The sequence below is a fragment of the Felis catus genome, chromosome X, assembly GCF_018350175.1.
Source record: "Felis catus isolate Fca126 chromosome X, F.catus_Fca126_mat1.0, whole genome shotgun sequence".
NCBI classification, from domain to species: domain Eukaryota; kingdom Metazoa; phylum Chordata; class Mammalia; order Carnivora; family Felidae; genus Felis; species Felis catus.
In genome coordinates, this window is record NC_058386.1 from 86688652 (window position 1) to 86713405 (window position 24754).

General features: G+C 45.4%; 1 protein-coding gene across 1 annotated transcript; it reads left to right on the forward strand.

The window, feature by feature from the left end:
- Window positions 1-14375: 14375 nt before the first annotated feature.
- On the forward strand, window positions 14376-24717 carry CLDN2 (claudin 2). The gene is made up of 2 exons (XM_019824131.3): window positions 14376-14480; window positions 21895-24717. Exon 2 carries the CDS (start codon window positions 22076-22078, stop codon window positions 22766-22768), a length of 693 nt encoding a protein of 230 aa, XP_019679690.1. The 5' UTR covers window positions 14376-14480; window positions 21895-22075; the 3' UTR covers window positions 22769-24717.
- The last annotated feature ends 37 nt before the right edge of the window (window positions 24718-24754 follow it).

A 24754-nucleotide genomic window follows, 5' to 3' on the forward strand; every position in this document is an offset into this window, starting at 1 on the left:
AGCCAGGTGGAAGAAAGGGCTGGAAGGACATGGCATGTGAAGGAGAAAGAAGCAGACCTGTTGTCACTCCCTGAAATCTTTTTGACCTCTAGGTGGCCATGGTCTGTGAAAATAGGCAGGAGGGAAGAGGTCAAGGGAGAAGAGGTAGACATTTCTCAGCCATGCCACCTATCATGCTACCTCTGACCTTGAACCTGTGTTTATTCCCTCACGGTCCTTCACCACTGGCTGTCTAGCCCCTTCACTCCTGTGAGCAGGCCTCAGGGTTCCCCTCATACCAACTCCCAGCATGCTTTCCTGGAGTCCCATTAGCCTTTAGGTGTGTCTGTGTGGCCTTTTGTTCTCCACACACAATGGTTGTCCTGCTACCTCCTAAGAATGGCCACCACCTACCCCATTCAGCTCATGGGAGATGAAGCCACTTGCCCCCTTGTTGGGCTCTCCCCAGCCTGAAGGATTTAAGACCTGCAAGTGTTGCTGGGCAAAAATGGGAGCCTGGCTGTTTCCCTCTGCAGTCGGCACAGAACAGGAGTGAGATGGCCAGCAGGGTGGCAAGGAAAGGGGTGGGTACGATCAAAATGAATAACTTCTTGTCAGGGTGATTATGATCCTACCACTGTTTCCCCTAACATTTCTGGGTTTTGTCAGTACTTTGCCAGGCTCTGCTGAGAGGGCTGGGTGCTTCCTCTGGGCTACATGGCACTGGGCATTGCTTGGCAAAGGAATGGTCTAGAAAGAGGAAAGTGCTGAGGATACTGCCTCAAAGTGCTTACAGCTTAGGGAGGGAGACAAAGGCTGCACAGGGGAAGACGGACCCAACTAACCTCAGCTGGGCCCTGGTACCGCTCAGCCACCCTCCAGCATGGTCCTCTGTCAAGCCCCAGCTCCAGCCTCCACATTTCCCTGGGCTACATTCCAAACTTCCTTCAACTCCCAACCACGTTCCTGCCCCACCCTTCTCCTCCTACTTCCCTGAGAAAACAGAAGCCTTCAAGCATGAATTAACTCAGTGCCCTGCCCAACCCCCCCAAAATTGGCCTGCCTCTCCAACTTCCTTCCCCTCCAGCCCTCCCTTCTCAGGGGGCAAGGTGCCCCTCTCGTTAAAGGCTAATCCCTTTACCTGGGCCTTGGCCTCATCCACCTTCCTTCTTTGGGCCCTTCCTCTAGACACTGTGCCCTTCTCTTCAGGAAAATTCAGCTTCTTTATACCAGCTCGTTCCCTTCTGATTACAAAATGGAGGTCTTTTTTATCCCCCCAAAATAAGGCCCCTCCCTCCCCAGACGTGTTCCCTTGTTTCTCTAACATGTTCTCTCTCTCTCTCTTTTTCTCTCCTGCCTCCCTCCCTCCTTCTCTCCTCTATTTCCATCACTGTCAAATGTGTTGAAAGGAGAGCCTGTAGACTGCCACTTTCCCCTACTTCTCATATGTACCTCAACCTACTGCAATTGGGCCCTCACCCCATCTTCCTAGTGAATGGGCACTACTAAAGGTCACCAAATAACCTCCTAATTGTCAAATCCAGTGATCTTTTTGAACATTGGGTGGCAAAAGACATTGTTGGCCAAGTCCTCATTTCTTCAACCCTCCTTCCTCTGTTGGCCTCCATGATTACTGTCTTGTTTTCCACCTACTTCTGGAACCACTCTTCTTGATCTCAGTTGCTGACCTCCTTTCCTCTGCCCATTCCCAGATCTGTGGTTGTCAGTTACCGTCCCCAAATTAGGGTGATACACAGTGATATTTCCAATGGGTCACAGCAAAATGGGAAAAACATCCAAAGTAGAGTTTTTCAATAATCTAAACGTATTCAGTTATAAAAGACTTTATTCTGAGATTAGGCCTTTCCTATTCTTGGAGGGAGCAAAATATTTTTTTTGAAATTATAACAATGGTGGATATTAGCTTTTTCTTTAATGTTCCAACTTGGCAAAATAAAATGTTAGTTTCTCTATGTCAGTCCCATTGTTTGTTGAATGAATCAAAACTTGAGAATGATATTTTCTCCCCCCAAAACCTCCTCTGTATCTACCTCAGTAACCAGCATCATATTGCCCAGGTAATTGAAGCTAAAACCTCAGCCATTTTCTCACATATGCCCCCCTTGTGCTCCCCATGCTCTTCATTGTTTCTTTGATTATGGCCTCATCCATGCTTTCTCACCTGGATGCCTGGAACAGCTTCCAAGTTGGTTCCCCTGTCCTTGACTTGGCCCTTCCAATCTATCCTCCCCACAGCCACCCCAGTGATCTTTCTAAACCACAGACCTGAGTATACTCCTCTTGCCCTGGAAAACTTACAGTTATTCCCAGCTACCTAAAGGAAATGTCCAGAATTCTTTGTGTGGCAGTAGAAGACCTTTGCTTCCTAAGCCCAGCCTGCTTCTCCAGGCTTCTGCCCCCAGTGCCTTCCATGCACCTTCCACTGTGGTTCCCCTTGACTTGACCTCCTCTCTCTAAACACGCCATAGTCCTTCCCTCCTAAGCTTTTCAGAGTTCAGGGCCTCTGAAGGTCTTAATCTGACCCTGTGTAGAGTTTATCATGGAGAACACTGTGGGTCACAACCAATGTCAGGACTTAAAATCAGTGTAGTGGGTTGCAAACAGCATTTAACCAAATGAATGAACAGCAAGTAGAAGAGTGGATCACATGTAGTAAGGATGTATATTGTTCTGTAAAACTTTTTGCTTTAGCCATATGTAGATGGAGATCAAGATTTAAAGATACACAAATGCAAGTACTATGCCATGCTGCAAAATGTATTTCTTGCTGTGGGTCATAGTCACAAAACTGGCACTGAGGGGACAACAGTTATTCTGTGATTCATTTAGTGCTGTTCATATCACAGTCCTTGCTCTCAGAATGGGTCTAGTCTCACTGGGGAGTAACAGAGGTCAGGAGAATGGGTAATGCCGGGGAGATCTCACAAAGGAGGGGGCAGGATTGAGCTGGGCTAGGCAGGGAAAGCTGGCACAGAAGCGGATAGTAAGATGAGAGAACATTTGTTAAACATTTATGTACCAGGCACTGTTCTAAGCATTTTGCATGGATTAATTTGTCCCGCAAACAACCCTATGAGGAAGACACTCTTACAAGCCTCATTTTATAGATGAGATTAAGATACTTGCTCAAGGTCACAGAGCCAAAAGTGACAAGGCTGGGATTTGAACTCAGGTAGTCTCTGTGCTCTTGGCCACTGCACTACACTGCCACTGGGGAACAGTGAGAGCCTAGGCTGTCAGGAAACTGACGGAAGAGGGCCTGGAAGGGCAGGTAGAAAGACCTGGAACAGGTTCTGCTCTCACCTGGGGAAAGAAGAGCTTACTCTTTCCCTCCAGCCTCTTCCTCTGGAGCCAGGGACCCTGGTGTTAGGGGCAGGAAGCCTGAAAGGCCAGCATGGGGGCCAGGTGGAGGCAAGAAACGAGGCAAGGTCTGCTCTGAGAGAGGAGAAAAGAGGAAGGTTCTCTCCCCCACCCCAGCCTATCCCCAAAGCAAAAATAGCAAATGGTCCCTGGGACCTCTGCCCTCAAGTCCAAATGTCCCAAATGTGCCAAGTCCTGGACCCAGCCCCTTGGGTCCCTGGGACAGGGGGTCCCCTCTGGAGAACAGTTTGTTGCTGGGTCAGCCCTCTGCCTGCACCCTCTGCCTCTTGGCCCGCCATTGGAGCCAGGCCGTGGCCCATGTGGTGCAGGGTTCTTTTGGCAGAGCCCCCTCACAGCTCCCCATTTGCTCCTCATTTGGACCATAGGGGCCTAGAAAAACAGAGCTCCGAGGAAGCAGGAGGGGTGGGAGGGAGGGTGCCCTGGAAAGTCCCTCCCAGCCAGGCTTCTTCCTTCCGCCATTCGATCCATCCAGCCCCATCCCTGGCTCCTTTGGCCAACCTGGCCAAACTCTCTCCTTTAGGACAGCCTCTTTCCCAGCTTGGCCCTAGGCCTCTGGAAGTCTCCGAATCCTTAGGAGTGCATTCTCTCTTTCCCTTTTGGTCCCAGAGTCCTGCTGATCCTGCCTAAGTAACAACAGATACTGGTAACTAGTGGCAGTTATCTTCCTGGGTGGTGGGTCCTGACAAGCTAATAAGAATAGCCACTGCCACAACAAAAATGGTAACATGTATTGAGTGCTTACCATGTGTTGGGGCACTGTGCTAAGCACTTTCTTTCTTCTATGATTTACTCCTTATGGAGATCTTATGAGGTAGGCACTATTATTGCTTCCATTTATTTTTTTAAGATTTTTGAAATTATTTTTTTATTTATTTTGAGAGAGAGTGCACTCGTGAGTGGGGGAGAGGCAAAGAGAGAGAGAATCCCAAGCAGGCTCCTCACTGTCAGTGTCGAGCCTGACGCGGGGCTCGATACCATGAACCATGAGATCATGACCTGAGGTGAAGTTGGATGCTTAACCTACGGAGCCACCCAGGTGGCCCTATTACTGCTCCCATTTAAAAATGGGCAGGAAACAGGCACAGAGGGATGAAATGACTTACCAAATAGCTAGTGAGTGACAGATCTGAGATTGGGATGCAGATGTGTTTGGTTTCAACCCTCTATGAGATTCTAGAATACAGTTGTGTGGAGGGTTTGGTCCCTTTGGCAGTTGCCCCAGGTGCCTCACTTAGGGGCCCCAGAGCTGCTGGGGAGTTAGGCTGATGGCAGAAGAGGCCAGTGGAAGTGGGTGACTGGTGTCACAACCTGAGCAACTCTCTACCATTACCAGTGTTCTGGGGCTGGGCCTCAGCCATCAATGGCCCCACCTCCCAACTACAAAATGGGTGCAGCTGGAAGTGCTGTCAATTCTTCCTTCATGACAGCTCTTTGCTCAGCCCTCACCAGCCATTGCTGCAGAGGGGCTTGGCTACCACTCCAGCTCAGGTCCCTATCATCTAGTTTCTGTATTTCTGCAGTGGATCTTAAAGTGGAAAAGCTTGGGCTCTAGAGTCAGATACATTTGGGTGAGTCCCAGCTCCAGCACTTAGCTGTATGGCCTGGGGCAAATGACTTAACCTCTCATTTCCCAGTTTCCCCATAGGTAAAATGAGATAATAAGGGTCTCCTACCCGCAGGGTGGTAGTGAAGATTAAATTAAAGAGTATAAAGGTTGTTCAGGGATGCCTGGGTGGCTCAGTTGTTAGGCTTCTGACTTCAACTCAGGTCATGTTCTCACGTTCCTAAGTTTGCTCTGCTGTCAGCTCAGAACCCACTTTGGATCCTCTGTCCAGGCCTCCCTCCTGCACCTCCCCTGCTTGCACTCTCTCTCAAAAATGAATAAACATTTTAAAAAAGAATGTATAGGTTGTTCAGTCTGACACATATTTAGCTTCAACATATGTTGCCTGTCATCATTATTATAATCAGTCCTCTTTCCCCCTCCATCACCATGGCTGTTCAGAGCTTAGGCTTTGGAAGCATGCTTGAGTTGGAATCCCTCCTCAGTAGTTTACTATCCAGGTAACCTTAGGTAAATTAACCAATCTCTCTGAGCCTCAATTTCCTGGGGATGGAAAAAGTAGTGTTTCCTGGGGATGGAAAGAGTAGTGCCCATATCACAGGGCTAGAGTTGATGAAATGAAATACTGCAGGTAAATTGGTATTAGCTCTTTTTGTTCTGCATACTTTCAGGTGTTTTCTGCATACATGGCCAGATTTGGCTTCCTAAAACACAGCTTCCATCCTGCTCACACACCTGTACCGGCAACCCGTCACTGGCAGCATATGGCAGGTGGTCACGATTTTCCCTATATTTTCAGCCACAGCTCCAACTCCACCCAGCATTCCCTCTGGCTTCCAGCAGGCCTTGCTGCTACACTGGCCCTGCACATGATCGTCTGCAGCTTCCTGCCTGGGTCTAGAATGTCTCCTCTCTCCTCCACGACTCAAATTCTACCTCTCCCTTCCAGGTCCACTTTGAACGCACACTTACTCCAGGAAGACTCCGAGACATGCCAATATCCACAGCCATTTCATGTGAGCTCCCTTTTCAGATATGACAGGAACCTCCCTATCAACATGATGAGGGAAGGGGCTTTGTTGTCCCTCCTCCCTCCCATCAGCACCTGGCAGAGGACTGGGTACACAGCAGGTACTCATTCCATAGGAATGGAATGTCATTTGATGGTAGGGAAGTCCACGTAAGACTAATAGATTCAGTCTAGCAGAGCCTTGAGGCTCTAAGTTTGGGTAGCAAATAGCCATGACAAGTGTAGGGGCCAGGGTGGGATTCTCTGTATTTTGGCCTTGCAAGACGAAGCATCCAAAATCCCAGGATGGGGCCGGGGGGTGTTTAGAGGGTACCTTTTGCCTTGGCTGGGACAGCTCAGGAGCAAGGCAGGTCAGGAGTAGAAGGCAGAACAGCAGAGGTCCTTGGGGGAAGAAATCCAGAAATGCTTTCCTCCTTTTTATTCCCAGCTGCCTCCTCTGTTGACAGGACCTTTCTAAGCCTGACAAAGTTTCATCTCCACCCTCCCTCTTACTTCACCTTCCAGCTTTGGCCTAAACCAGCAGCCCTAAAAGTGTGATCCAAAGCCACTGGGGGGCCCCTAATGTTCATTCAAGGGGTTCAGTCAAAACCACTTCCATGACAATACTAAGATGTTATTTGCCATTTCACTGCATTGACATTCACCCTGATGGAGCAAAAGCAATAGTGGGTAAAAATGTTGGCACCTTAGCATCGGCCAAGGCGGTAGCACCAAACTAATATTCATGTTATTCTTCATCATCAGTGTAGTCCTGGTGGAAGAAATGTCAGTTTCAGTTAAGACTGTCTTGATGAAACAGGAAAGATTAATTTTTCTTCAATTTCAACCCTTTGAGTACATGTCTTTTCAAATTGTGTGACAAAATAGAAAGGATGCATAAAACATTTCTACTGAAATATGATGAGTGTCATGAGGAAAAGCACTTGCTCAATTGAATTGCAAGCTAAACTAGCCAGTTTTTCATAGAACACTCTTTATTATTATCAATTTTTTTTTTTACTTAAAAGAATGGTTGACCAACTATTCAGACTTGGGCCAGTGTTATGTTGAAAATGAATAGGGATTCTGTCATCTTAAGGAAAACAACTTCTAGTATTTTGTTGTCCATGATAATGTTTAAGCTTTCAAGTGAAAAGCAGAATTTTGGAAAACTTGATCTACCACCATGAGCTTGAGAGTTTCTCAATACCCTAAAGACATTTCTGATAAGATTAGTAGTGATATTGATGAATGTAGTTTTTACTATTGTACAATCATAAAATGAGTCAATAATTGGAAGATCTGTATAACTGGGTAGGCCAATAGTTTCCAAATGACTAATGCATAATGTTACAAAACCATGCATGGATAATAGACCCATTCAAAGTGCAAGTCAGACCAATGAATTGTAATGTAGCAAAGTAAAAAAGTTTTTGTGATATGATTTCAGATTCAACATCGCAAATAAACATGAAGAAGCTACCACTCGTGAAGTTTAGGTGTGGTATCAAAGAAGAATAACCACAAGGTATTAGTTTCCTGTTGCTGCCATAACAAATTACCACAAACTTAATACAGCACCTACTTATTATTTCACAGTTCTGTAGCTCAGAAGTCAAGGTGGGTTCACCCAACTTCTCCACTTAGGGTCTCACAAGACCGAAGTCAAGTTGTCTTGTTGACTGTGCTGGGCCCTTATCTGGAGGCTCTGGGGAAAGAAAGTCTGTTTCCTAACTCAGAATGTTAGAAAAATCCAGTTCTTTCAGGATGTAAGTCTGAGGTCCCCATTGCCTTGCTGGCTATCATCCAAAGGCCACCCTCTGCTCCTAGAGGCTACCCACATTCCTTCTCATGTAGCCCCCTCCAGTTTTGAACCAGCAGTGGCAGGCACTTCTCCCACTACTGAATGTCTCTGACTTCCTTTTCTGCCACTAGCCGGAGAAAGCACTCTGCTTTGAAAGGACTCATATGATTATATTAGGCCCACTTGGATAATTTATCTTTGCCAAATAACTAACATAATCATGGGAGTAATAACATTGTAAACACCCACTCTCAAAAAGGAGGAAATTTATACACAGGTGAGTGCCATTTGGGAGTCATTCTTAGAATTATGTCAAATATCTATTAACATCCCTCTCCACATACATATTTTTTGTGAGGATGGATTTGCTTCATCTACCTTAACCAAAACAATGCATTGCAACAGATTGAATGCAAGTGCAGATATGAGAATCTGGCTGTCTGTTTATTGAGTCAGAAAAGAAACAGATTTGTAAAAAATGTAATACAGTGCTACTTTTCTTGTTAGTTTGCTTAGTTTGGAAAATACTTATTTTTTGTAAATATGTGTCACTTATTTTAATGTGCGATGGGTTTATTGTTTTAAATTTTAAAAGAAATAGTTTTAGGGTTCCTGGCTGGCTCAGTTGGTAGAGCATGTGACTCGTGATCCTGGGGTTGTAACTTCGAGCCCCACATCAGGTGTAGAGATTACTTAAAAATAAAATCTTTTAAAAAATTGAAAAATTAAAAATAGTTCAACACAAAACAAAAGCATGAATTCAAAAAAGATACATGCACACCTATGTTTGTTGCAGTATTATTTACAGTAGCCAAGATATGGAAGCAACCTAAATGTCCATCCAGAGATAAACAGATAAAGAAGATGTGTTGTATACATGTGCAATGGAATATTAGTCAGCCACTAAAAAGGATGAAACCTTGCCATTTGTGACAGAAGTTATTATGCTAAATGAAATAAGTCAGACAAAGAAAGACCAATATCATATGATTTCACTTACATGTGAAATCTAACAAAAGAAAAGAAAAGAAAAGAAACAAAGGGGCACCTGGCTGGCTGTCGGTAGAGCATACAACTCTTGACCTCAGGGTTATAAGTTCAAGCCCCACGTTGAATGTAGAGATTACTTAAAAATAAAATCTTTTTTTTAAAGAAGATATCCAAATGGCCAACAGGCACATGAAAAAATGCTCAACATCATTCCTTATCAGGGAAATACAAATCAAACCACACTGAGATATCACCTCACAGAGTGGCTAAAATGAACAAGTCAGGAGACTATGGATGCTGGAGAGGATGTGTAGAAACGGGAACACTCTTGCACTGTTGGTGGGAATGCAAACTGATGCAGCCACTCTGGAAAACAGTGTGGAGGTTCCGGAAAAAAATAAAAATAGATCTACCCTATGACCCAGCAATAGCACTGCTAGGAATTTACCCAAGGGATACAGGAGTGCTGATGCATAAGGGCACTTGTACTCCAATGTTTATAGCAGCATTTTCAACAATAGCCAAATTATGGAAAGAGCCTAAATGTCCATCAACTGATGAATGGATAAAGAAGTTGTGGTTTATATATACAATGGAATACTACTTGGCAATGAGAAAGAATGAAATCTGGCCTTTTGTAGCAACGTGAATGGAACTGGAGAATGTTATGCTAAGTGAAATAAGTCATACAGAGAAAGACAGATACCATATGGTTTCACTCTTATGTGGATCCTGAGAAACTTAACAGAAGACCATGGGGGAGGGGAAGGGAAAAAAAGTTACAGAGAGGGAAGGAGGTAAACCATAAGAGACTCTTAAAAACTGAGAATAAACTGAGGATTGATGGGGGGTGGGAGGGAGGGGAAAGTGGGTGATGGGCATTGAGGAGGGGACCTGTTGGCATGATCACTGGGTGTTGTATGGAAACCAATTTGCCAATAAATTTCATGTTTAAAAAAAGCCAAATCAAACAAAAAAGCAGAAAAAGACCTATAAATGCGGAGAACAAACTGATGGTTGCCAGATGGAAGGGGGTGGGTGTTGGGCAAAATGGGTGAAGGGGAGCAGGAGGTACAGGCTTCCAGTTATGGAATAAGTCATGAGAATGAAAGGTACAGCATAGGGCATTTAGTTAGTGGTGTTGTAATAGCATTGTATGGTGACAGATGGCAACTCCCTGCTTCTGGTGAGCACAGTGTCATGTATAAAGAAGTTGAATCACTGTGTTGTTCACCTGAAACTAATGTAACATTTTAAGTCAGCTATACTACAGTAAATAAATAGTTTTAAAATTGATCAGTTGTAATTTCTAATGTGTTAACTACTGATAGATATAACCTATAAAAAGGAAAGCCCTTGGAGTTTTCAAGAATTTTTTAAACTAATACCTTTTATTTATTTCTTTTTTAAACTAATAAATTTTATTTCTTTCTTTTTAAATATACATGCATTTTAATAATCTGTGTGACAGAATGTGGAAGGAAGGACACATAAAATTCGTGCTTTGGGGTGTGTGGTTCCATGAATTTTGACACATGGGTAAAGTTATACAACAACCATTCTGTAATGCTTCCAACACTCAAAGGGATTCCCTGTAACACAGCATTGTAGTCAACCCCCTCCCCCACCCGTAACCTCTGGCAACCACTAATTTGGTTTTGTCATTTCAAAAATGTCATATAGTTTTTTCATTTCAAGAATGTCATATAGGGGTGCCTGGGTGGCTCAATCAGTTAAGCATCTGGCTCTTGATTTCAGTTCAGGTCCTGGTTTTGCATTTTGTGGGATAGAGGCTCGTGTTGGCACAGAGCCTGCTTGGGATTCTCTTTCTCCCTCTCTCTCTCTGCCCCTGCCCCATTCTTTCTCACTCTCTCAAAATGAATAAATGAACAATTAAAAAAAGTCATATAAGTGGAATTATTCCATAAACAGCCTTTTGAATCTGGCTTCTTTCAGTCAGCACAATACATTTGAGCTTCATCCATGCAGTTGCCTGTATCAATAGTACATTCCTTTTTATTGCTCAGTAGTAAACCATTGTACAGTTGTGCCACACTTTTTATCCACTCACTGGTTGAAGGACATTGGGTTTTTTCTTACATAATTTTAAGGGTGTAAAATCATCCTGAAACCACAGATTTTGAGAGATGATGGTAAGAAATGGTAATGGAGGTATCATTTTTACATGGGAAACCAGTACATAGATAAAAGAGCCATATAGTGGAAATAGAATTAAAAGGATTTACAGATCGGATGAGATGGGGTGTGAAGGGTCAGAGAAAAAAAGGAGTGAAATCAAGTCTAACTCTGAGGTTGCTTGCTTAAACAACTGGCCTTCCCAAATGGAGAAGACTTGATGGAAGATTGGTTTTAGTTCAAAGGGAATCAAGGATATAATTTTGGAGGTGTTGAGTTTGAGATGATCTTCAGTTATCCAAATGGAGATGTCAGTATATAAGGGTCTGGATTTCAGAGGAAAATGACAATTTGGGAGTCATCTAAGTACATGAGAGATAAATGGGCCCTCCGAGAGTAGGAATGCAGAGTGAGAAGGGAGGAAGAAATAGGTCAGGCTCCTGAGAAATACCTCTATCTCGGATCTAGCAGAGGAGGAGGACTCAATGAAGAAGTAGCCAGAGAGATAGGAGGAACATCATGAGAGAGTTGTATTACAGAGGCCAAGAGAAGAAAGGGCAAAGTTATCTGGGAGCATTGAATGTCTCGTAGAGGTCAAGAAAGTTAAGGACTGAAAAGGGCCCATTAAATTTGGTGACTTGGGGGGGGGGAAGGTGTGGTCATTCGTGACCTTGATGTGAATCTCTTGGTTTGGTGGAATGATAGGGATGGAATGTCTCCAATTTTCTCTCTGCCTGAGGTTCTAACTCCTTCTCCCATAGACTTTTCATCCCTGCCCCTTTTGCCCCGAGAGTCTCTCTCATTTCTCCTTCTAGGCTCCTCTTTTCATAGCACCATGTCCTCCCTCTCCCTCAAGACCTTGCTTTATATAGGACTCTCTTAGGTTTTGTTCCTCAAAGACCCCTCTCCTACCTCTTCTTCTTCCACTCTCTTTCCTAACCCACCTCTTCCCAGATCCTCACTTTCTTCCCTTTATTATCTCACTGCTTACTCTTCTCCTTAAGCAGATACTGCTTTTCTCAGACTATTTTCCCCTCTGTTTTTTAGGTCCCTCTCCATCCGCCCCCCACCCAACCTATCTAAGCTCTCTGAATTTTAGCAGGGGTCTTAGCTGATTACTAAGGAGCTTTGCAGTCTCAACACTGAGGAGTCATAGTCTCTGGCATGAATCCACCAGGATGTGACAGTGCTGACCTGTAGGAAACACAGTGTTAAAACCTAGTCCTTGAATGATTGCCAATCTGGTAACCACATCCTGCCAACACGGCCTGCCCTCATCCGCCCTGGCACCTGCCACTGCGATTCTGCCTTTTCCTACCTTCAATTGCACAGAGTCACTATGAACTGATAAGGTGCCCCTCTCCTACAAATTCTATCTTGCACACAACTGACATTTTCTACTTGCCAGAATGCTTTCATATTCATGAGTCCAGCCTTGGAAACTGAGCTGGGTGAAACCTGGAGAAAGAAGATGTGAAGACTTGGTCACACAGCTGGTTAGGGGATTAGCCTGCTATCCCTCCCACCCCCTCAGTCTTGCTTGCTTTCATTCCCCCAAACTCCATTTGGAGTTTTGGCTGCCCTTTTAGCCTGTTCCAGCCTGCCAATGGGGTAGCACCCTGGAGAGACCCTGCTCAGGAGCACTGCTGGCAGGGAGCGGGTAGTACCCCAAATGTACCTGCAATCCAGTTCCGGGCCACCTTGGGAAGGACGATGATTTCTGATTTGCTTCACTGAATTCACACTGGACAACAAATCTGTTTGCTTTGATATTACTTCAAAAATGGAGTACAGCATAATAATTAAGAGTCAAGTGCCAGAGCTGGCTGGATTTGGTGCCCAGGGCTGCCTCAGCTCTGCAGTAGCTCAGTGAGACAACATGTATGAAAACCCTCAGCAGAAGGCCTGACACTCAGAAAGTGTTCAATGAATAGTGACCACTAGCCTTATCATGTTTACATAGGAATCTTTGGGAGAGAGTCAGTGCAGTTTACTGAACAGACATCTAGGGACCTAGATTCCAGGTCTAATTATTACTGCTCAACTTGGGATGCTGGGTGATTCATTCATTCATTTCATCTGATTGGGCTTAGACTTTCTCATCTGCAAATAGTAATGGCTTCCCTGTTTTTGAAATATGTTGTATGAGCCTTTAAATCCTTCAGTAGCATGTGCAAAGATGTTAGGTTATAGTAAAAACCTGGAAATAACCAAAATGTCACTAGAGAATGGTTACATAAATTGTATTTCCATATAACAGAATAAGATGGGGCCATGATGAATGATGCAGGTCTGTTGTTTAACTGACATGGAAATAAGGCCAGGCCATATCATTACATTCATTAGAAATGATAGAAGGTTACAGAATTGTAGGGTATGACATGATTCAACTTTGTATGAATGTTTCTATTCATCTCTTCTACAGTACATCAAAATGTTAAAGTGATTAACAGTATGTCCTTTGCCGGTGGTATTATGAGGACCTCTATTTTCTTCTTTATACTTTATTTTCTGAATTATTTGCAATAACATCTAGTATGTTTCTTATTTATTATTATTATTTTTGAGTGAGAGAGAGAGAGAGACAGTGTGAGAAGGGGAGGGTCAGAGAGAGAAGAAGACACAGAATCTGAAGCAGCCTCAAGGCTCTGAGCTGTCAGCACAGAGTCCGACACGGGGCTCGAACTCATAAGCTGTGAGATCATGACCTGAGCTGAAGTCGGATGCTTAACTGACTGAGCCACCCAGATGCTGCACATCTAGTATGTTTCCAATCAGAAAAACAAAGCAAAACAAAACATAAAAGCCTTTTTGTGAGTGTTTCATTTGGAGAGGAAACCCAATCACAGCACTTCACAGAACTTTTGAGATACTCAAATGGCATGGGGTTTGGTACTGCTGTGTATAGTACAAAGCGGAGGCCCATGGTAACTGCTTCGGTTCCACCTCGTGGGACACCACTCTTTTGAACCCACTAAAGCCTGAACCCACAGTCCATGTGTTTGTCTTTGCACACTGGGGTCAACCTCAGGGATGGGGCAGGGCTAGGAGTTTGCTACAGAATAAAGCTGGGTGGAAGAGTCCACAGGGCTGGACACAGTGCAGGGCTTCATGGGCACTAGCTCACCAGACCTGTGTTTATGACGCTTACTTCCTGCTGGGTCTCAGGGCCCATAGCCAGGGACACCTGATGGGCCTAGCAGAGCCCCCTCTTCTCCCCACCCCCAAAGCTGGAATGTTCCAAATTCCTCCTTAGGCCAAACCCCTCTCCCTGCAAGGCCTCTCCTGGGCTCACAAGAGGTCACCACACAAAAGCCCAGCTGGAGTTTTTGACAGGAAAAACACAAAACTCACCAAACTTTTTTTTAAGCACCTCAATCTTCCACAGACTCCAGGGGTTTAATTCTAATCTGTAATAAGTCTCTGACCCAAAGCTGAGATTTGCAGATTGATTTTGCAAAGCTGTGGCTAACAATTAGAAATCCTTTATCACCTCAGCCTGGGGCCCCTTGCACCTTGCTCCCCTCCATCAGGACCCTTTCCTCCCTCTCCAGGATCATTACAGCTCCTTCGAGGCTCTGCAAAAGAACTGCTTTGTAAGTGTCTCAATTCTGATTTATTTGCTGCCTTTTAAATTCACCCATGGGCTCTTGCTACCTAGTTGCTACCATCTTGGCCCATGGTATTGCCAGGCTGGGCCACCTTGGGTTTCCGAGGGAAGGGCACAGGAGGGATAAGTCAGGTGCACACCTGGGTTGGTAGTATTTCCTCAAAGTTTCCAGTGTTTGAAATTACAGGGCCAGAGGAAGCACTCTCCAAATCAGATACTAATTTCTGAATGGAGTGTTCAAGGGCACAAGGACTGAGATATCAATATGGGAGGAAAGGAGCTACAGCTTACTCTTGTGCCCAACCATACAGGGCAGAGGAGGACTGGGAGGGGCACTGTCTCACATCCAGCTTCAGTGCCTTCTTCTGCCTGAAGCTTTGGGGAGTCAGCAGAAGGTGGATTTCTGAGTGAAGTCATAAAGTCTCCCCATCAATCTCTTAAATAACTCTCCCCCACTGGTCTGTAAAGTCTGTCAGAAACTCCTTTGGAGGAAATCCTGCCATTTGTAACAAAATGGATGGGCCATGAGAGCAGGATGCTAAATGAGGTAAGTCAGAGACACCAAATACTGGATGAGCTCACCTATATGTGGAATCTGAAAAAACAAAACAAAACAAAACAAAACCCCGAGCTCATCGGTACAGAGAACAGACTGGTGGTTGTCAGAGGTGGGGTAGGCGAAATGGATGAAGGGAGTCAAAAGGTGCAAACTTCCAGCTAGAAGATAGAGAAATCCTGGGGATGTAATGCACAGTGTGGTGACAGTAGCCAACAATACTGTATGGTATATTTGAAGGTTGCTAAGAGAGTGGATCCTAAAAGTTCTCATTGAAAAAAAACCAATTGGTAGCTATGTGTGGTGATGGATATTAACTAAACTTATTGTTGTGATCATTTTGCAATATATGCATATATTAAATCATTATGTTGTACACATGAAATCAACACAATACTATATGCCTGTTTGATCTCAATAAAAAAAGAAATTTCTTCTTTGGACTGAGGCATTATTCTCTCTTCCTCTTTGAAAATGGAAGTGGAAACAAAACACTAACTGCGTTTATAGCTAGAGAGATTGTAGATGATGTCGGTTTTCTAAGTCCTGCCTTTCTGTGTTTTCTAGCACTGCAGAGTGAGAGTGTTTTCCTTTGGTGGTCAGGACAAAAATGAACTTCTTTTTAAAGCAATTAGAAAATCTCTCAATCCAGTTGTAGTTCCCTGAGCTGTCATCCAAAACTGATGCAGAAGGAAAGGTGAACTGCTCCGAGGACACACTTTGCAGAAAGAAGGCTTCAGAATAATGGCTTTGCCTCTTACTAGAGCCCTCAGCAGCTGGGGATGAGGTGCAGAGAGGAGAGCAAGGGTCTCAGATTCCTGAGAGGGGCTTTCAGATCAAGGGATGTAGAAAGGAGGCTGACTGGCAGAAGAGGGCTGTGGTGGCCTTCATCACCACCACCCCCCCCCCCCAGGACACTACTTCAGCTTCTTCCTTGAGCCTGAGAACCCCACCTGTCTTATTTTGCTCAATCTTATGGGAGCCCAAAGAAGAGGTGCCATACACAAGGCTCTTGGGTCAAGGACTGTTGAAAGGCAGGGCAAGTACCCAGGCAAGAAGGGGTTAATTCAGGAGCTGCTGTCAGTCTTGACCCTCCTAATCCTCTCCAGCAGTTCCAATCCCTCCCCTAAGCAAGATTAGGTAATGATCCTAAATGAAGCTTTCTTTCCCAGCCTTTGGGCCATGGAGTGTGTTGGCCTCATGCCCAGAAGACAAATTCACCTGGCAAGGCCTAGAGTTTTCTGTTTCTCCAAAGCAGCCAGGGCTTGACTTCGAGGAGGATCCCTCAGAGAGAAGAGTTTCCTTTAAAGATGTCTGCTTCTAATAACAGCTGTTCAGTCTTCTATATTTGTCCAAGTGGTTTCCTCTCCCCATTACCTTAATTGAGACTCAAAACCTTGGAGATGAGCAAACTTGTGCCTGGAGAAGTTAGGGGACTTCTTCATCAGGTTCCAGGCAGAACTGAGACTAGAAGTTAGTCTTTTGATTCTCCGGTAAAGACTCTACCTCTAAATCATCGACTGCTCATCACATAAACACAGGTGATTGGCGCACTATCCAACCACCTGCCGTTTTGTCCATCCCTGCTTTCCTGACCCTGACTGAAAGCTGACCTCCTTTGGGCCATTTCTCCCAATTGAATAAGCCCCAACCACTGGTTCTTTCTCTTGCCCAGCCATGCCAAATCAGACTCTAGAGATTCCAAACCTCAGGGGTGGCATTTTAAAAAAAATCTGTCTCCCCCCCCCCCCAATATACTTCTACTTATGCTTACCAGGTCAGGACTGACTCTGGGGAGAAGCTCTCCTCTTGGGGACACTCCTGACTTTCATGGGAAACCAAAGCTTATCTCCTCTGCCACCATCCCAGGAAGGCTAAAGCAGGAGAGCATCCCAGAACAGCAGAGGGTCTGCTCCCTAAAAACCTCAAGGTAGCTCACCAACACTCACTGAAAACCCACATATAGCTAGGAGATACAAAGGAAAAGTATTTAAGCTAGCTTGGGTTGGAAGAGGGAGTGCAAGGAAGGTTTCAAAGAGAGGATGAGTACTGAACCATGACCAGAGATTAGCCAAGCAAATGTTGGATGGTAGAATAGCATACTTCAGGGCTTAGAAACAGAGAGAAAGGCAAATTCAGAGAAGTCACATGTTCAGGTATGGCTGGATTAGGTGCGTGTGTGTAAGCATAAAACATGAGGTTGGAGGTAACTGATGGGAAATGAGACTGAAAAAACCAGAAGCCAGAAAATGGAGAGCTTTCCTGGTTTCCTGTGCTAGAGAGTTTGAACTTAATCTTGAAAGCAATTAAGAGGCCCTGAAGTTTTAAAACATGGCAAAAGGGTGGAGTGGCACTTAGGATTAGATTTCCATTTTAGAAAGATCGTTGGCTACTGGATGGATAATTGATTGCAGAAGTGGAATTAGAGAAACCAGTTTGAGGTGCCTATGAGATTTCCAGATGGACAAGAGATAACAGCTGCATGGTTTGAACTAAAGTTTAGGTAGTGGAGATGGAGACAAGTGGATGCATTCAGAACATATTTTGAAGGTAAATCTTATAGGAGTTTATAACTGATTACATGTCAAGAAGAGGGGAGGAATCAAGAATGACTGGCTTGTGTTGCTGGACGAGGGATGCTCCTAGTGAGATAGGGAACACTGTGTGAGAAATAGTTTGAAGGTGGAGGGAGAAGAGAGCAGATGATTTTAGATTTGCAAATGTTGAGTTTGAGGTGCCATTAAAACATTCAGATGGGGTCAATCAAAATGCAGTTGATTATACAAATCTTGAGTTCAGGAGAGAGATCTGTGCCAGAGGTATGGATTCAGGAGTCACTGGTATAGAGATGGAATGATGAGACCACCCTTAGAGAATGTGAAGAATAAGAAAGAGAAGTCTAGAAGTCCAGATGAAACCCTGGAGGGAATAGTCAGATTTATACAGTGGGCACAAGAAAAAAAAACTTATGAAGAAGACTTAGAAGAATCATTTTGAGGGGCAAGGAAAACTGGGAGGGGTATTACAGAAGACAAGGGAGAGGACAGTTCTATGAAGGAGAGGGACAAAGTGAGATGACGGAAAGATGACTGCTGGGTCTGGGAATAATATGATTGTTGGTAACCTTAGTTTCAGCAGGGGGCTAATGGCAGAAGCCAGGCTGCAGAGGGTTGGGCATTTGGTGGGATGGGGAAGAAAAGAGACATCAACATTAAATGGCTTGTTTAGGAATCTTGATGGCAAGAAAATGATGAGGATAGGGTAAGAGCTGCAGAGGGAGGAGGTCAGATAGGGAGCTCAAAGAAAGTGCTAAATATTTGAAGTAGTCACCAGGAGATGCTCACCAGGGAGAAGTAGAAGGACTTCCAGAGAACACTGAAAGCCCCACTGAGATGCAGTCATGATCAGGATAGGGTAGAGTTGTGCCAGCTTAGAAGTTAGTAACAATACCAATGCGTGGAAAGGACCTGTGCAGTTGGTAAGTGCCAGAGCTGAGATTCAAACTAGATTTCCCTCCCCATCCCATCAACTGTGTAGTGCCCCCTCCTCCACTCCACGCTGCTTTTCATCAACATTGACCTTGTCATACTCATCACTGATGAAGAGTATTGACTGTCATCTCTGCACCCAATGCTGCAGAGGCACAACAGATTTTAATATATGTTTAAAATATTCAATAATTAATAAGTATAATATATTTCCTCCCTCAGGTGGTTTAGAATTTGAAGAGACAAGATATTTGGCAAATTCATATACATAGAAAATGATGAAATTTTGTCTCTGTTTCTCTTTATCTGTCTCTCTCTCTCTGGCTCTCTTTCTCTATGTGTCTCTGTCTCTGTTTTTTTCTCTCTCTCCCTTTCTGGCTCTCTTCTGTGTTTTTCTGTCTCTCTGTCTCTCCATTTCCTTCCTTCCTCTGATTACCTCTCTCAACCTTTTTTCCCAACAGCAGGCAGCTCTAGTCCCTTACACTGAAGTGTCATTGGCTCATTTAGAAAGTCCATATCTTATAGTCCCTCAAACCTCTTTATCACTTTCATCCACTCATTAAGAAGAGATTTGTTAACATCTGTTCTGAGTAATGTACTATGCAAGTCACCTGAGATACAGAGATGAATAAGATACAGTCCTTGCCCTCAAGTAGCTCACATAATAGTGGGGAAGAACACAGATTTAAGAAGGAAACTGAAATACAGTGTAATAACTACTATTTGTAGCTGTTTTCTCATCTATACAATAGGATTATTAGTACCTACCACAAAAAGTTGTTGTGATGATTGAGTTAACTGTATAAAGTGCTTATAATGGTCACATCAGAAACACTATGTAAGTGTTGCTATCATTATTATTATTACTGTTACTACTACTACTACTACGTTGGAGGTAAGTAAACACAAAATGCTGCAAGAACATGGAGAAGTGGCACTTGTTCCAAGCTAGAGGAAGAGGTATATGAATTGAACCCTAAACAGAGAGAAGTCACTACACAGAGAGAGAAGAATGCCAGGCATCCTGCATAGAAGGAACAGCCTGCAGTCAGGTTTGGAAGCAAAAGACAACATGACATGATTGAGGAACTGAAAGTAATTTAGTTCAGCAAGAATATGAGGAGGGCAATGGCAAGAGATGAAACTTGAGAGGTCATAGAGTACAAACAAGTCTGGACTTTATCCTTTAGCCAATGGGGAGCCACTAGAATGCTTTATGTAGACACTTGATCAGATTAATGTGTTGAAAGATCACCTTAGCAACGTGGAGAGTGAATTGTATGAGACAAGATTGGAAATAAGACAAGTTAGGAAGTCATTGCTATATTCTGGGGGAGAAAGGATGATGAAGCACTGATTTGAGCAAGTAGCAGTAGCGATAGGGAGAAGGGTACCATGGATTTGAGGTATTGCAAGAGGTAGAGTTGGTGACACATTGACCATGGAAGGTGATGAATAAGCATGAAAGGCATCAAGAATCACTCCCAAGATTTTAGTCTGGTGCAAGGGGATGAATAGATGTATCATTCAGTGATCACAGGGGACCCAGGGAAGAACTGTTTGGGGAAGAGTGCGATAGGAGAGGTGATGAGTTCTCTTTTGAACATGTCAAATTTGAGGGGCGCCTGGGTGGCTCAGTCGGTTAAGCGCCCGACTTCAGCTCAGGTCACGATCTTGCAGTCCGCGAGTTCGAGCCCTGCGTCGGGCTCTGGGCTGATGGCTCAGAGCCTGGAGCCTGCTTCTGATTCTGTGTCTCCCTCTCTCTCTGCCCCTCCCTTGTTCATGCTCTGTCTCTCTCTGTCTCAAAAATAAATAAATGTTAAAAAAAATTTAAAAAAAAAGAACATGTCAAATTTGAGGTGCGTATAGCATTTCCAAGAGGACATTTAAATTTTTTTTAACATTTATTTTTGAGACAGAGCATGAATGGGGGAGGGTCAGAGAGAGAGGGAGACATAGAATCCGAAATAGGCTCCAGGCTCTGAGCTGTCAGCACAGAGCCCGATGTGGGGCTTGAACTGACGGACCGCGAGATCATGACCTGAGCTGAAGTCGGACGCTTAACAGACTGAGCCACCCAGGCGCCCCCCAAGTGGACATTTAAATACGTGATTGCTCTGCCAGTCTTGAAGCCCAGGAGGAAGGTCTATGATGGAAATTCAGATTTGGAAGTGCCAATTGCTAGGTTGGAGATCAAGTCATGGGGTGGATTAAGTCCATTTAAGATGAAGTCATGGGACACTTGCTCAGGGATGGAGTGTTGATTGAGAAAGGAATGGACTTCTGAGGAATACTTGAATTTAAGAGATGATTAGGAAAAGAGAAATCTTGAAGAAGGTTAAAATGGAATAGCCAGATTAGGGGGGCTGAAAAGTGAGTGGGCTGGAAGGTCTTGTAGAGAATGGGGAAAAGGATGTGCCCTTGACCCTCAGGGTCTTGAACCTTGGCAAGAGTGTGGGGGCTTGCACCTTGAGCACTGAAAAATCCTAGACAGCTCTGAGATTCTAAAGGACTGGCTCAGATGCTTTCTTCCTTCAAAGCCCTCCATTGTAGAATAGTTCCCCTTTCCTCTGTTTATCCTAGTGCCCCTAGAAGATAGCCTAGGGAATTTTAGGGCTCCCCTTAGGCCTTGGTACAACCTTTGCTAGAATATTTCCACATATTATGAGAGGCCAGACCTCGTAAGGGGATCTATTAAGAGAGCATGTAGGAAATGTCTGAGTGTGTTATGCATGCAGGAGGCCTTACTTAGGCTGGCTTGCAGAGGGAATTTGGGCAGGGTTGAGAGGACCTGAACTCTCAGAGTGTGGACAGAAGTGTTTTTTGCTTACCCCAACCTGCCCTGGAGTAGATTTTCCCCTTGGGAAGGATGACTCAGGGTTAGACCACTGCCCTCTAGGCCCCTGGATATCTAAGAGGCCTCTAATAACCTGAAGTCCAAAGCTATATCTTAGGACCTGTTCCTCCTGTTCCAGTCTCCTGGAATTTGGCCTCAGTCTGCAACTGAGGGGCCCTGTGGCACTGTTGCTGGGCAATGCATTAAACAGCGGCTTTGGATACAGAACTGTGCCAGCGAACAGCCTGACCTGGAGCTAACGCGTCCAGCACAACCGCCACTTCCACCACTACCTTCTCAGAAAAGAGTCACTCGTCTGGCTCTTGGCTTTGTCTGGCTGCCAACCTAAGGCATGTGCCTACGCAGGAGGTGATGACATTTTGGCTCCACTTTCAAAGTTTTTTTTTTTTCTTTCTCATGTGTTATTTCTAAAGATAACAAAGGTCAAAAGGCATCCAGCATTTTCTGGTTTCTCATAAGCTTCTGGTCAATATTTAATCTGGTTTATGGATTTTTTTAGGTCTTCTAGATGCCTTCTTGAGCCTGCTTGTGGCCACCCACAGACACTTGTAAGGAGGAGAGAAATCAGCCTGGTAGAGACACTCTGAAATGAGGGATTAAAGGCCAAGATCCAAGGAGTGAGAGCTGCAGCCAGAAGGAAGGGAGCAGGTACTGAAGACGCTTCTGCTGAGAGGTCTGCCATGGCCTCTGTTGGTTTCCAGCTTGTAGGCTACATCCTGGGCCTCCTGGGGTTGCTGGGCACTCTGGTAGCCATGCTGCTCCCCAGCTGGCGAACCAGCTCCTACGTTGGCACCAGCATCGTGACGGCAGTTGGCTTCTCCAAGGGCCTCTGGATGGAGTGTGCCACACACAGCACAGGCATCACCCAGTGTGACATCTATAGCACGCTTCTAGGCTTGCCTGCTGACATCCAGGCTGCCCAGGCCATGATGGTAACATCCAGTGCAGTCTCTTCATTGGCCTGCATCGTCTCTGTGGTGGGCATGAGATGCACAATCTTCTGCCAGGACTCCAGAGTCAAAGACAGATTGGCGGTGGTAGGAGGAGTCTTCTTCATCCTTGGAGGCCTCCTGGGCTTCATCCCTGTTGCCTGGAATCTTCACGGGATCCTGCGGGACTTCTACTCCCCACTGGTACCTGACAGCATGAAATTTGAGATCGGAGAGGCTCTTTACCTGGGCATTATTTCCTCCCTGTTCTCCTTGGTAGCTGGAATCATCCTCTGCTTTTCCTGCCCACTCCAGGGAAATCGCTCCAACTACTATGATGCCTATCAGGCCCAGCCCCTTGCAACTCGGGGCTCTCCAAGACCTGGTCAACCACCCAAGGTCAAGAGTGAGTTTAACTCCTACAGCCTGACAGGGTATGTGTGAAGAACCAGGGGCCAGAGCTGGGGATAGGGGTGGCTGGGTCTGTGAAAAACAGTGGACAGCACCCCCCGCCCAAGGGCCATAAGTAAGGGACATTGCTACTGGACCATGTCAGAAGGTGCTGCTGAGGATAGACTGACTTTGGCCACTGGATCAGGCAAAGGCAAAAATGGGAACTGGTGTGACAGCATGCAGGTTGAATTGTCAAGATGCTTGCCAAGCCAGCCTTTCTGTTTTCTTCACCTTGCCCACCACCCACTCCCCACCTGGAGTCCTCAACCCTCAACTCCAAACTCCACCTTCTACCCTAGGCCATGCCACAGAAGCTCCCCTCTGCCCTTTGATTTACCTGGGAATCCATTCCCAGACCTACTAATTGTATCCCACTGGCTAATCCTCTCTGTGATCAGAGACCCTCCCTCTGGCTCAGGTTGGCTGTTGGCTCTTAGCTCATTGCTGGGGGATGTGGGGGGAGGAAGAGTAGTGGCTTTTATGGGAATGGCTCTCACCAACTTTCTAAGCTTCTATCCAAAGAAACTGGCCAGTAATGGGGTCTGGAGCCTCCATCCCACTGTTGTTATGACTCCGCAGTGTTCAGACTGGTTTGTGCATGAACTGAAATAAAACCATCCCATTGTACCGAGGGAACAAAGAATGGGTGAGAGGGAGGGAAGGCAGCCAAGGACCAAAAAAATCACTGCCCAGGACATTTCCTGGAATTCTCTACTGTGGTGGGTTGGGGATCTGGCTCCCCCACTAGAGGAAAGCACAAAGAAAGAAGATATGGTGGAAAGCTCAAGGCAGCATCAGACTCTGACTCCACTTGAGGAACTGCCCCAGAAACTGCAGCCCCAACTTTCACTGATGCCCCTGCCTCCCTCTGACCTGGCCTCCTGCTAAGAAACAAGGCTATAGGTCCTACACAGTGATCTCCTTAGGAAGGGGAAACTAGTTTTTCTGAAGATGGCTCTTGGCTGGGGGATGACAGCAGGGACTGAAGAAGAGACCACTCCTTGATGCTGCCCAAGAAAGAATAAGAACTTTGGTCTCAGAAGCTGGGTGGGCACGTGTGGTGGCTCCAGTGGGTGTTTCTATCGGGCCAGAGAGAGGCACCTTCCCTAATGGACAACCAGCCTGAAGTCTGCAATCAGTGCCCCGGGGTCTCCTCACAGAACAGTACAGAGCCTCTGAGTGACCACAGCATCAGGTGCCTGCCCCCCGCCCGCCACCCTTCAGGCTGGCCCCACCATCCTTCACCAGACATCTCAGAGTTGCTAGAAGGTGTCTGAGGGCTTCTGCGTGGAACAGTAATGCTCAATGAGCTGTAGCCCTGATCTAAGCCATAGCTGAGCTGCCCCTTGGGATTTCAGAGGATGGCTCCCAGGCACACAGTTTCAGCTCGGAGGTGTGAGAATGTTCCATTTCCCCTGGGGAGGGAGTGGGGGACAGGAGTCACAGCTAGACCAAAGGCATTTTCCCTCACCAGCCAAGCATGCTCACCCAGCTTTTGACAAACTCCAGTCCACCTCCCCAAACCTCAGTGCCAGCAGAAGGGGCTCACTCGTCTCTAACATGCCTTTCACCTTTCTACCTTCTTGCCTGTGATTAAGCACTTCTCTGAAGCTGGAAGGCCCTCTCTACTTAGCCACATCTTCCTCATTTCTGGAGAACTTGCTCAGCACCACCTCCTACACTGAGTCTCCTCTGACCACTCCGTCCCTCTCCTACCCTCTCTCCTCCAACCCTCAACATATAAATATTGCTTCTTTGATGCTTATTCATATTTTTTGGATGGACAGTTATCTTTTCATATGTGTGTATCTGATTTCACAAATACATTGTAAACTCTTGGAGGGTAGGGGCCATATCTGAGACCTCTCTGTATCCTTCAGACTATCTGTAAAAGTGCTGGGCACATAGTAGGTGATCAATAAACACTGGCTGATTGAGTACTTTTGTTACTGTTTTATTAATTCAAAGGGGCCCAGA

Excerpts from the sequence above, each read along its gene's own strand:
- CLDN2 (XM_019824131.3), top strand. The coding sequence starts at position 22,076 with ATGGCCTCTGTTGGTTTCCAGCTTGTAGGCTACATCCTGGGCCTCCTG.